At 37.9% G+C, this 14,596-nt stretch overlaps 1 protein-coding gene across 4 annotated transcripts in view; it reads right to left on the bottom strand.

The window, feature by feature from the left end:
* WDR11 (WD repeat domain 11) overlaps positions 1-14,596 on the bottom strand; it is a 65,810-nt gene that overhangs the window by 49,588 nt on the left and 1,626 nt on the right. For all 4 annotated transcript variants that reach the window (XM_024216975.2, XM_024216976.2, XM_024216977.2 and 1 more), the window contains exons 2-4: positions 13,316-13,427; positions 7,358-7,511; positions 826-999 (exon numbers count right to left, since the gene is read on the bottom strand). In XM_024216975.2, the coding sequence (XP_024072743.2) occupies positions 826-999; positions 7,358-7,511; positions 13,316-13,427 (440 nt within the window). The remainder of the gene's footprint in view (positions 1-825; positions 1,000-7,357; positions 7,512-13,315; positions 13,428-14,596) is intronic.

Below are 14,596 nucleotides of genomic sequence, written 5' to 3'. Positions count from 1 at the left end.
TTCAGTTTGATTTGCATGGAGGGAAGCAAGAAAAATACAGAAACTATACCCAATCTCATTAGGGAGAAAAGAGTAGTGATGGAGCTAAATTCAGAAATGGAAATGGTGATTTCATTATTCTTCTTTTGCTATTTCAACTAAATTGTGCACAAATCTATTCTTTATCTCCTTTGACATTTTGTTTGCTTTTGACACCGCTGATCAGATGCTCCCCTTCTTGAAAACCCTCCTTTCCAAGGCCCCATTCATTCCTGGTTTCCTTCTACTTCTCTAGTCATTCCCTCAGCAGCTCTTTTAGTGGGAGTTCTTCCCCCCCACCCCACCTCACTTTCAGAGGGGCTCCCACAAGGCTCTGACGTTAGATCACTTTTGCTCTTCCTCTTCAGCCTTTCTTGAAGTAATTCAATTACTGCTTAAGGCTATTGTTTCAGGTTCTTTGCAAATTCAGGAACAATGCTGGATCCTTCATCTCATCCTACCAACAGCGGGCAACCTCGACACTGGTTCCCTTTCTCATACACAGTTATGTGATTTACATATGGAATGACCTCCCAGTATGCCAAGTCACCACCCACACAATCAAATCCATTTAAGATTTACTTCCACAATGCTCGTGAGTTAGTAAGTAATGATACTAGACAAATGTCTACGGTATTATCCCCTCTGAATTTCTCAGTGCATCCGGCCTTCTAAATGAGGGACACATTGATTCTAAACTTCTCGGGGCAGGGACTCTTTACCTGTATTTTGTACTATCCCAAGTATACTGTCAGCACGAAACAAACATCATAAAAATAAGAAATTCCTTTTCTATAATAAGCTTACAAGTTAAATGTGAAGGATCAAAGGGGTCAAATGAAAAAGAAAGGATGTTTTCTGCATAACTCTTCTTCCAAAGTTTAGTGCCTGTATCTGCATTCCAGAGTACAATGTAGTTTGGTGGATGAACTGCAAGTAATAAATCTCGAGAAGCATCTTGATTCCACAGCCACTGCATGTCTGTCAAAAGAAAGAAGCAACAAGTAGCCAAACTTGAAGTTAGTGTTAAAAATATTCATTTCATTTTAAAACTACTCTGCTTCTAAGTACTTGGCCTTATTAGGCTGAAAAAGTGACTTCTTAGAAGCACCACACTAAATATTTCACGATTTCAAAAAAATTCCTTTTATTACCTCAAGTTTTTATTTACAGTATACACTGCTGACATATTCTCTTTGTCCTGATCAACTGAAGTATATTTGAAACTATTTATTTTAGTTTACAACAACATACCCTAGACATTGGTTTGATAATGAATGAGTTCAAAGAACCAAGAAATGCATAAAACCATTTACTAATGCACGCACTGCTATTAAAAAAACTAAAATAGTGGCAGTACCATATCTTAAAATAAAACAAAGGACTTCTGTGTTTCAAATTCCCCTTTTGGAATAGAGTCCTGAGCTCAGGAATAACTTCAAATTATCATTCTATACTATGTATCCAAAAGAATAACTATACTGCCAAAGTGATATGACTAGTCACAAGAGAGAGTATGCCAACTATATTATTCTTTGACATAACGTAACAAATTATTCAAGGTATGTGGTCTTGTAACAGTAGGTGAAGTTAGCTAGCAGGGATGGGAGAAGAAGATGGGCCACAGAACAATGAAGTAGGCAAATGTTTATACATGACTGTAAAATGCAAATCTCCCTTCAGTAGAAGCTGTATTTATTTGTTTTCACCCACTCTCTTTCACCCATTTCCATCCAAATTTCCTTTTCAGATCTAAATAAAATCCTATTGCTCAATCACCCTTGGGAAAAAAACATTTTAATCCAGACAACTAAAAATAGTGGGGGTGGGGGTGAATCTGCACTGCCAAACCAAAATGGAATCTGCGGACTACTCTAAAGTTCTGTAAGATAGTACCTAAATCCCTCAGAACACAAATGCAATGTCTCTAATATCAAACGTAGGATGAAAATAACAAGAAGTTCTGAGTTCTCAATTTTTCTTTCCATTAATTTTTAATTTGATAGCTCACTTTAAAAAATGACACTTTTTTATGTGCCAGATCCAACACAAAAGTTAATACAAAAATGCTGTAAGAATGTGCACAAATCATTCGTGTGAAATATCAAATTACTTTGATGTGTTTCTAAGCTGGCAAGAAGAGCTCATTATCCAACTCTTTTCAAAGGATGGTTTTCAATATATAATTTCCCTATTTTCTTTCAAAAAAAAAAAAAAAAAAAGATGGATGACTTCCAATGACATTGAGAATATACTTTGAATCTATCCTGCTGGAGAATGCAGTGTGTCATTATCTACTCAGTTGAGCGAGAAGGACACTTTAAAAAAGCCAAGTACCAATATACAGACTCAGCTAAAATAATGTAATGTATGTGTGTGTATATATATATATATATATATATAAAAATAATGCGCTTGAATATTCAAAAACACTCAGCACTGTCCTAACTCTGTTTTCGCACTGAAGTCAATGGTAAGACTTCACTGACCTCAGTAATAATGTAGTTAAAGCCAACTCATAGTGCTTTTTTAAACAAGTGCACTGGAAGTACACAGAGAGATCATGAAATGAAAGATATTGTGTATATACACCTCTACCTCGATCTAACGCAATCTGATATAACTCCGGCGGATCAAAGCAAGTTCGAAATAATGCGGTTTCACCTATAACGCGGTAAGATTTTTTGGCTCCCGAGGACAGCATTCTATCAAGGTAGAGGTGTATATACACACCCACACGGGAAGAAAATTAAGGTTAACATGGGGAGGAAGGTCACGTGACTGGACTGAGACTCAGGAGATCTGGACTTAATACCTCGCTTTGCCACAGATGGGTGTGACCCTGGCAAGTCACAATTTCTCTCTACCTCAGTTCCCTATTCATAAAATGGGGCTAATACTTCCTACTCCCCTTCCTTTGTGTTTTGCCTATTCAAGTTCTTCAGGGAAGAAGGGTTATTAACTGAAGAAAGCCGTGCCCGGCTCCCATCAAGCTGACATGGTTTACTCTTCCCCAGGCCGAAAGCCTAGGACCAGACAAAATCCTAAACCTTAAAGAAGACAGGCTGAATGGGCTGTCAGCAGCAGTGGCAAAAGATGGGTCTCTGTCAGACAGACATAAGAACTGCAATAAGTGGTCTGGATTTCCCAACAAGAGATGGGAATACGCTGGGTCTACCTGACCTCTGGATAGAGAGGCTAAGCTTTAAGGAAATACGCATACAGAACTCAGCTGTTTTATTAACCCATTTTATAGACGCTATGTTTCTTTTGGCTAACAATGCCACTTTGTTTGAAGATACTGTTTTTCAGTTACTTTAATGAGCTGCTGTCACAGATTCCGGGGGGAAAGAGCTTACAGGTGCCAACCCCAGTTTGGTCTGTCGGCTTAACAAGGTAGGTAAAAAGGGGGACTGCAGCCCAGAGATCCCAGTCCAAGAGTGCTAGGACCACCTGGTTTCATCCAGAGATGGGCAATATAGCAAAACCTGTCAAAGAGGTGCCCTCAAAGAGGACAAAGAGAGGTCTAAGGTGCAGTTTGCACAGTAACAGTGACATGCTATATTAAAAACAGCCCGGTGCAAACTGCTGCATTGGTTATATTGGACTCTGGACAAAATATATAAAATAAAATATAAAAGGACATTTTGTACATTTTATATCAGCAACTCCCAAATTGTCATCTGTGAAGCACGTGCTAATGGTGCATAGAGAACTGGCAGGTCACACTGTTGCTAATTTCCAATTATTGCAAACAAGAGCCTGGAGGTCTGTAGAAGCAGATGAAAAGAAGGAGCCAACTAAAGAACAAAAGAACATAAGAACAGCCATACTGAGTCAGACCAATGGTCCATACAGCCCAGTATTCTGTCTTTCGACAGTAGCCAATGACAAATGCTGAACAGGACAGGTAATCATCAAGTGCTCCATCCCCTGTTATCCACTCCCAGCTTCTGGCAATCAGAGGCTAGGGACACTGAGAGCATGAGGTTGCATCCCTGACCATCTTGGCTAATAGCCATTAATGAATCTATCCTCCAGGAACGTATCTGGGGTTTTTTTGAACCCTGTTAGTTTTGGCCTTCACAACATTCCCAACTACCTGTCTCTCTTATGGGATACTGCTAAACAAGATGAGAAGGGAAGAAAAAAGGAGCATCTTTTAGGGACCAGAACAAACCAGTGGGACTGAAATTGCCACCTACCAGCAAGAGAGAAAGTCCAGAGGGAAAAGAGAACCGAATGGCTATATAGCACCAGAAACAGAAAAGTACATACAAGGAGCATAAGAAGAAAGGAACAGAACACATGAGAGAAAAGAGCATCAACAGAAGACTGATTAAAAAAAAAAGGATAATACTCGTTACACTAAAAGACTGAAAATTACAATAAACTTTCTCAATATTATTTATCTATGTAAGTAATTGACGTAACTGCCAAAGGAATGTTATGTGATGATAGGAGGGGAGATGATCTGTGAGATAATCTCTTTATTAAGATGTGGTTCACACTATGAAAACTTTGTGAGTACCCTGTGCTAGATGGTAGCTCGGAGATGTTTTTTATTACAATGGAGACTATATTCAAGAGTGCTGATGGGAGGTGCTTGTATTGCAAAACACTTAAAAAAAAGGATAAAAAGTTAATCAGATCTTAAAAATAACTCCACCAGTTTCACACCGTAAACAGAAAAACAATGGATAACCTTGCTTACAAACACAGCAATGTAAAGCAGGACAATGTTCTAAAAATACATTTAAATATGAATTTAAGGTGAGGAAAGGAATGAAATTTTTTTGATTTTGCCCCCCATTAACTTTTCTGCCATTCATCAGAACAACAGAGATAATGATTTCCGTGGGTGAGAAGGTACAAGTTATACACTATTGGGAGTCGATGGCTATACAATCGGAAAATGGCTTTAAGCAACATGTAAAAAGCCACACTAATCATTCAGTAACTCAGTATCATCATCTTAGAAAAAACCTGTAACACTAGAGAAAAAAACAAAGCTAATTGAATTAACTGAAGCCAAACAAAAGCTGGCTGCTGTATTTTATCCACTTTATTTTATGTTTCTGTTTTATAAACCTTGCTAAAGAAACAAACATCTAATTTGTTAAGTGGCTTTTCAGATAATACAGTTAAAGATAAAAACAGGAGTCAGGCTGGTGTCACAGAGAGAGTTTGGAAGAGGGGAAGGAAGAAAAAAAAAGGCTTGGGGCCCAAATGAACTATTAACTATTCTCGGAAATGTACTATGAAAATTTCATTGCACAACAAAACTTCATTTCTGAGTTTTACTTCAGAAATAAAACAACCTATAAAGTGATGCTAATAAGGATGTGGGTAGCTATAAAACAAAGATTTACTCATGATTTGGTTTGATTTTAAAATCACAGGAGAGCTTAAAGGATGCCAAAATGTGTTTGCACAGAAACTTGTTTACTGAAAAATTCCCAAGAAAATAAAACTGCATGTTTCTTTTAGCAACCAGAATCTCACACACAAGAGGAGATCTTGTAAGTCCCTACTACCAATAATAATAAAGTAGTTCTTATCCAAGATCCTCAATCGTGGGAAAGTAGTAGTATTCCCATTTTACAGCTGGGGAAACATGGAGAGAGAGAGAGAGAGATTAAGTGACATGTGCCTAAGGTCATTCAGCGAATCTGTGGTGGAAGCAGTACAGTTTAATGTTTAAGCCCCTGTTCTAAGCATCAGACTAAGACTTCTTCACTGGAGGCATTTGCTGGATGGTAACCTACTGACTGACAACAAAACAAACAGAAGCCAGGTAAAAGGAAGGTTGCTTACCATGCCCTCTCTCCTGCTGCTCTTTGTTCCACTCCACCACTAAGTCCTAGAGCAGCTCTTCGGTCCTCCCACCTATCCACCAAACCTACTAGTATGACAATGAGCGCTGGGGCAAGCAGCACTTCCAGAGACTATCGGGCTGGCTTCCACAATCTCCAAAGCTAAGTAGTCTGCTGAGGGAAGCTGGGATGAGGTAAAGCATCCCACCAGACATCACCAGTAATTGCCACTACACCCAGCCCGACTAGCATCAGGAGCCTGCTATCCAGCACGATCAAGCATAGACCCTCCACAAGTCCCAGCATCAAACATACCTACAGTTTCGTACTCATTATAGCCCACAAATTTTTGTGGCCAGAAAGGCCTGGGAAATGTAGGTACTTTGCATTAAGAAACTGGAGGGTTTCTAGGTTGTGGGTGGAAAAAGATTGAGAACCATTGTATTAATCTATGCTCCTTTTTAATTTTTTAATAGGAGCACAACAAAGAACATTCCAAGCATTCTAAACAAGAAGGATTATTTATGTATGGCTTTGTGAGTATTTTCTATAGCTTCCTGTTGAAGTGTTGCAACATGGAGATGTATACAGATATGATAACGTAAAAAGCAAATGCCTCCCCGACATACCTTGTCAACTGTAACCAAAAATCAATGATCATCCAAAAATTCCTTCCTCTCCTGCATGTTCTATCATGTCAAGCCCTCTCCCATCAGTCTCTCCATTGACTCCTTCTACATCAAATTCAAACACTGCAGTCTCAACTTCAAGACACTACCCAGTTAAACCCAAGCACATATCAGCTCTAGTTTCATCTTACAGCCAAGTCATTTGCTGCCATTTGCCTGCTCCTTAATGCTCCCTTTGTTTCCTTTTCCAATCCATTTTATTGCTTTTTCTATACCAGCTCCTATCCATGAAATAGCCTTCCTGTTATTGCATGCCAAGGAAGACAGATATAGGTATTCAAAGGAATCTGGGGCATAATGGTTTAAAATTACAAAGAAACTTTTATTCCTTAGGAATACACAATCCAATTTTAACTTGTCATATTAGTATGCTTGCACTGTAAGTGGCTATATAAAATGCACTGTAAATAAAAATACAGTCAAATCCATGATTAACAGCACTGTAATGCTATACAAGTATTATTACAATGTGGACTGAAAGCTGCATTAAATCCCCAACTCAAAAACAAGGAGGTTTATTTAGTGTTTTGTGTGAACATTTATCAATAATAAAATACTTCTTAACTTATAGCACTTTTCATCAGAAGATCTCAGAACATTTTATAGGCATTAAACAAACCCCATAGCAGCCCAGCTGGGAGATAAGCATTATACCTATGCTAAAGGTGGGTAAACGGGCACTCAGAGTGATGTACCCAAGGTCAGAGAATAAGTCAATGGCAGGCCTGTGAACAGAATTTATGAGTCCTGGCCTCCAATCACCACTATAACTAGTAGATAATACTGACTCTTACAATACAACTTATTTATAAAAATAGCATACACCTTCCTTACCTTGGATTGGTTTTGTATGCTCCTGTATTTCACAGCGAACTGTTCCCGTTGCCACATCCCAAACAATTATCTTTCCAGTAGCATCAGCAGAAGCTAAGCGCAAAGAATAGGGAGAACCAATATTGTGATGGTAGTTTTCTTTAGCCCATTTAACCTGAAGGTATGAATGAAACCAGTTAAAATAGATAGTTATGTATAATAAAGACAAGTATTAAATAGTTTTTAGTTTGACACCACTAAATGGGATACAAACTATATGAAACACAGACACCAGAAGATTATGCAACTGTTAGTGACATGCATGTGAAATGACTACAGTTTAATAAATAGAGACTTAAACTTGCACAGCAGTTGCCAGTTTAATTATTTAAGTTTATCCTATATATATTACCAGCCTGTAATTGCCAGGATAGCCTCAGGAGCCTTCTTAATAAAAATCGGCACCGCATTAGCTATCCTCCAGTCATCTAGTACAGAGGCTGATTTAAGTGATAGATTACATAGCACAGTTAGTAGCTGTGCAATTTCATATTTCAGAACACTTGGGTGAATAGCAGCTGGTCCTGGTAAGTTATAACTGTTTATCAATTTGGTCCAAAACCTCCTCTAGTGACACCTCCATCTAGGACAGTTCCTCAGAGTTGTCACCTAAAAAGAATGGCTCAGGTTTGAGAATCTCCCTCACATCCTTTGCAGTGAAGACCAAAGCAAAGAATTCATTTAGCTTCTCCACAACAGTCTTGTCTTCCTTGAGTGCTCCTTTAGCACCTCGTTTGTTCAGTGGCCCTGTGACTGGCAGGCTTCCTGCTTCTGATGTACTTTAAAAAAATTGCTGTTAGTTTGTGTTTCTTTTGCTAGTTGCTCTTCAATTTTTTTTTTTTTTTGGACTGCCTAATTATACTTTTACACTTGACTTGCCAGACTTTATGCTGCTTTTTATTTTCCTCACTAGGATTTGACTTCCAATTTTGAAACAATATCTTTTTCGCTCTAATCACCTATTTTACTCTGTTGTTTAGCCATGGTGGCATTTTCTTTTGGTCCTCTTACTGTTTGTTTGGTTTTTATTTGAGGGTTTACATTTAGGGCTTGTCTCCTCTTACTGGGGGATCAACATGTGGTGATCGATCGACCAGGGATTGATTTAACAGATCTAGTGAAGAGCCGCTAAATCGACCGCCGATCGCTCTCCTATCAGTTCCGGTACTCCACCAGAATGAAAAGCATAAGGTAAGTCAAACAGGAGAGTTTCTCATGTCGACCCAGCACAGTGTAGACACCGCAATAAGTCAACCTAAGGTACATAGCTGGAGCTACATAACTTAGGTCGATTTAGACCTGTAGTGTAGACCTGCCCTTAGTTTGAGCCTCTACTATGGTGGGTTTTTTTAAGTTTTCAAGCAGCTTGCAGGCATTTCACTCATGACTGATCCTTTTAATTTCTGTGTAACTAGCTTCCTCATTTTTGTGTAGTTTCCCTTTCTGAAGTAAATGCTACTGCGGTGGGTTTCTTTAGTATTCTCCCATTACAAGGATGTTAAATTTAATTACACTGTGGTCACTATTACCAAGTAGTTCAGCTATATTTAACTTTTGAACCAGATCCTGTGCCCCACTTAGGACAAAATCAAGAATTGCCTCTCCCCTTGTGGGTTCCAGGACTAGCTGCTCCAAGAAGCAGTCATTAATGATGTCTAGAAATTTTATCTCTGCATCCTGTCCTGAGGTGACATGTACCCAGTCACTATGGGGACAGTCATAATCCCCCTTATTATTGCATTTTCTGTTTATGTAGCCTCTCTAATATCCCTGAACATTTCACAATCACTGTCACCATCCTGGTCAGGTGGTTGACGGTATATTACTACTGCTATACTCTTATCATTCAAGAATGGAATTTCTATCCATCGAGATTTTATGGTACTGTTTGAGTCACTTAAAATTTTTACTACATGGGATTATGTTTGCTTTTACATATAGTTTCACTTCTCAACCAGTGTGACCTATTCTATCATTCCTATATATTTTGTACCCTGGTATTACCATGTCCCATTGATTATCATCATTCCAGCAAGTTTCTGGGATGCCTATTATATCAATATCCACATTTAATACCAGGAACTCAAGTTCACCCATGTTTGTATTTAGACTTCTTGAATTTGTATACAAGCACTTTTAAAACTTGTCAGTATTTAGTTGTCTGCCTTCATGTGATGTAACTGAACAGGACTCTTTTTTTGTTTGACTGTTTCTCTTCAGTTCCTACATATACTTTATTCAAAGAAATATATCAGGTGCTGCTACTATGCTACAGTCATCTAGAACCTCTCTTTTCACCCAAAGAACCACCACGCTATACACACAAACCACTCTCCTAGCCTAGTTTAAGCAGAGTCATGAGGTGTCTGGATGGCCAAGAAGGAAATGTATGTGTGAGCGAGTCCAGTGCTTTGCACAAAGGCATTGGAACATCAACGGCTTCTTAGCATTCTGGCTTCAACTCCTGGGGTGCATCAAAACAGCAGACCTTAGGCTCCACCACCGCAAGTTCCCAGCCACATCCCTGTGTACCTCAAATCAAAACCCTCTTACCACTTCCTCAATCATTCCCTGTAACTCTGCCCCTACATCCCTGCTCGCCTTTTGTCAGTTCTGCCACAACATTGAGCTGAACTGGGAAAGGGAGGTGAAAGATCTTTGCAACATCAGTTACTTCTTTCCACCATCCACAGGCCACACATATCACCCTCACCTTAACAACTAAAGAGCAAGCCTGAGTGTGACCAATAATATAATATGTGAATGCATACACAAATGTAGATTTTAAACCTGTAATTACTATATAAAAAAGCCACATGAACTTCAGAACTGTCACCCATGCACAACTGTCATATTACAGACAAACATCTGGCAATCACTATTTGCAATATGACATTACACACCAATAAAAAATACCCTAAATATAGATAATATTATTAAAGCCACAGAAAATCTATATTACTCATTAGGACAAAGGGAGTAAATATATAAAGTAAACATGGCTGGACTTTAAGGATAACCATTAATAGTCCAACATGAAGGTAGAAATGTGTGCAAAAGATATAAGGTTTTTAAGGTTAAAAAGAGGATATGTTTAATAGATTGCAGACAGTGTGTTGAAATACTTAATTGCTTATTTCTTGGCTTTTAATAGTGTTAACTGCTGGGGTATGCAGTCCAGTAACATAATGTAAACAAGTTTTTTAGGTGAAAATTCCTTGTAAATGGAACCTGTCCATGTTATTTTCTTTGTAATAATGGACTCAGAATATGTTTCTTATGTCACTTGCAACTGTAATAGTTCTTTTTGAAAGGAATGTGGTAAGCAGACTTCCTAAATATTAAGCTCAGGAACTAAAGAAAATTATTTATGATTACATCTAGAGGAGTGTGGAAAGATCTTGGCCAGTATAATAATTTCTTATATGATGTCTACTGATCTTTAAAGCAGAAAAGAAAAGAATTCCACTCTTTTTCCTCATAAATTAGTCATTTTCCTGGGTCTGCTCCAGTTAATAAATGAGACGGTGGTTTTGAAAAATGATCTAATAAATTATATAAAGACTCTAGGGACCTTGACATTTAGCTGACTGTTGAAATAGTATAGCGTCATAAAATTAGCTGGAAAATATAGCTATCCTGATGCAGTTACAATGCTATCATTATAAGGCAACAGAGTTGAATCTGTTATAATTTATTTACTAACCTATGTGCAACTTTTAAACTAAGCTATTAATATTGCTGCTGTCCTGTTTCACTGTGTGTTTAATTTGCTGTTTGGACCCTATTTTAGGTACTGGTATTTACCTATATCTCATGACCAGTTCTGAGGACAGCCCAGCACGTCAGGGTGGAGGAGGCTAAGAAGACAATCTGCTCATACAGAGTGGGTGTCATTCATTGTAATGACAGAGTATATAATTTTCAAACATGCTGTAAAGAATGATTTGATACATTTTCTTTTACAGTATCTTGCCTTAAGAGAGTAAAGGCATTAAAAAGTGTTTTAATATACTTCATAATATACAGGTCCCCAAAATATCCATGTGGATTGGCCAATATACCTCTACCTCGATATAACGCTGTCCTCGGGAGCCAAAAAATCTTACCGCGTTATAAGTGAAACCGTGTTATATCGAACTTGCTTTGATTCACCGGAGTGCGCAGCTCCACCCCCCTGGAGCACTGCTTTACCGCATTATATCCAAATTCGTGTTATATCGGGTCGCATTATATCGGGGTAGAGGTGTAGGTATATTTGTGTTTCCTTTCTCTTCAGTCTTCATTTTCATTTTGTGACCAACTGCAGGACCATCTCTAACCAATAGAAGTAATACCTAAATATTATGTTCAATTTAGAACAGTTATGATGCTGACTAACTATTTGTATGGTTATTTGCCAACCTCTTGCATGTGTCCATATCACTTATTGCTCCATCCACTATCTAGGATAGTATAATTTATTGTTCAAATTTTGGCCACATATTACTTTGACAATCTCCACGCATGTAATAAAACAGAAAGGCTTTAATCAAAATGTTTGTGGCATAGACATGTGTTGTCGTATATGGAGATACGACATGGCACACAACTTATATAGCTGTTCCAGATGTTTACATTTCAAAAATACTCTTATCAATAGAAACAAAAATCTCTCTATGTTAATCAATAGGCAAGTCAGAGACACAGCCTGGCAGTATCAGAAAAATGATAGCTCTAAAATTATGTAGAAAATTCAGTTGCTCTCTGGCATGTTATGACTCCAAATCTGGAGACTAAATTCAATCATTAAAATGTGACTAGAGGGATTCTTGTCCTGATTTAGATGCAAATCTGAATAGCTTGTACCATGCTCTATAGGTTGGCAAGGTCAAACCCTGACAAACTATTTGATGGAGTTCTGAGCTGAGAAATCTCCACAGAAAACATGCTTCACCCCTTCCCCAAGACTAGAGAATCCATAGATAGGCAGATTATCGCTAAAAAGAGCTCAGAATTTTTCATCTTTTTACGGTTGTCATAATTATTGATAATCATGATGAACTGATGACTTAAGAATGTCAGCACAGTTTCATTTTCTCAGAAATATAGGAATCCAACAAGAAAATACTAAGGAATCAAATACGCACAAGCAGTATTTCCTAGGAGATAAATGTTGCAAAATGAAATTGAGGGCACTTAACTCAGCCAGTTAGTGCATTAACTAAGGAATGCTGCTGCACAACCAGCTATCACATGGTCGCCAAAAGTAGCACTATAAGAACACCAATAACAGACGCAGACTGAACACTGAGCCAGACTTAGCTCAAAAACAATCGGGTGGTGCTTGATCTGCAAGGAGGCTGCATCTCTTTGGCATGTGCCATGATGATGAACTCAGCTATCTAACTATCAGGAAAAGCCTTCCTAGTGAGTCATTACTGCTATTACAGTAAGCCATAAAAATATTTCTAAGATTCAAAAATAATAGGAAAACAGTAAAAATATTTTTATGGATTGTAAAGTTAGTAGAACTGCATGTTGCCATGCATACATCTTGTTTTCAACATTGGCCTTTTTCTAATAAGGAAAGTTCAGTTAAGCCAAAAGCAAAGTACGACTTCAGTGTTTATTAGGAGTATAATAATTGTTTTTTTAAGGAGCGTTTCTGTTTTGGCCATATCTATATCGTTAACACACATACAGATGTTTCTCCATACATCTGAAAATATAATGATACCATAGATGCCTGTTCAATTTCAACAAATGATTGGATCTTGGCCATCAAAGAGGTCATTTTATTCCTTAAAGATTAATGTCATACACCAGATTTGATGTGAAAGTCAAATTAGATAAAATGGTAGTTCTTTACACTGAAATTTAGAAAAAACAACACACACAAAAGAATCACACGAAACAATCTGAAACAGATAAACTCACCTTGACAACAGTAGTTTTGTGTCTTTCCAAAACTTGTACAGTCTGGGCAGTGTTGGAATCAATAACAAGCACCAGGGACTGACACCCATATGCAATCAAACCTTGCCAGCCCCTGGAAAAATAGCAATGTTACTATCAAACAGGGAAAGGAATAAATGTCCAGACCATCAGTAGGTGTACTTGGATTTCATGAGATTTTTTAGCTGTAAAGTCAAACTGGATTAGCAATGATCTATACTTCATTAGAGTTTCTGTAGCTGGATTATCAACAAAACTGATATTGTGCATAATAAGTAATAAAATAAAGCTGAACTGCAACTACAGCAGCATGGTTGATTTATTTGTGATTGCTTCTATATCATATCATTAAAACATTGCATTTATTATGAAGAGAGGGCTAATGTTAACTGTTTGTCATCTCCCTCTCCCCTACACTCTGCCTCTCTGTTTGATTATTTTTAAAATTAAAATCATTTGGGGGCAAGAACTGTGCCACTTGTTTGTACAACATGAAGCATGTTGTGTGCATGCTACTGGAAACAAATAAAAATAGTAATATTTACCCAACAAAATAAAACCTGAAAAAATACAAAACTCAATTCCAGCACTCTACAGGGAGCAATTTTTCAATGCAAGGCTAATTTATGTCAGAGGCTGTTTAAATGCTAAAAGGGCAAGCTAAAACCTTACATAGTTTAAACCACCTGCATCAGTAAATGGCATGTTCTTTTATAAGATACGAGATAATTCACATTGTTGGGAGGTGGATGGGTTTGTTGGTTGGTTGGTTGGTTTTTGCAGGGAAGGGGAGAACTGAAGGAGAAAAGGGGCATATTTTAAGTGAGTTTAATAGTAGTCAAAAGTTTCAACCTATTTGACCTCAAAGAAGAGGTTGACATTGCCACAGAGGAGGACCAAAAAAAAAAATGGGGTTCAGTTAAATGGTTGGGGACAAACAAGAATAGGATTGGAATCAAGGAGTCAAAGCAAGGAATCCAAAAGGGGACCAAGCACAAAACCCCATAATGTCCACTGCTCTGAGAAAATATCAAGGGAATCAGTGGAGGGGAAGGTGCGGTCTTGACTTGACAGATCTGGAAGCACAAGTCCTCAGACAGAGGGTTGGTTCAGTTATTTAAGCATGGGACTGAAAATCAGGCAGTCTATTCAGTTTCAGCAGCTGCAAAATAGGTATAATTTTAACCTCGCTGACAGAGCAGTTGTTTGGATTAGTTGGAGGGCATACAGGGCATTGAACATAAATACACACACATTTTATGT

The sequence above is a fragment of the Terrapene carolina genome, unplaced genomic scaffold (genome assembly GCF_002925995.2).
Source record: "Terrapene carolina triunguis isolate 2854851 unplaced genomic scaffold, T_m_triunguis-2.0 Scaffold95, whole genome shotgun sequence".
Lineage (NCBI taxonomy): Eukaryota > Metazoa > Chordata > Testudines > Emydidae > Terrapene > Terrapene triunguis.
Note: the sequence above shows the minus strand (reverse complement) of the source record. Positions and strands in the feature narration are given on the sequence as shown.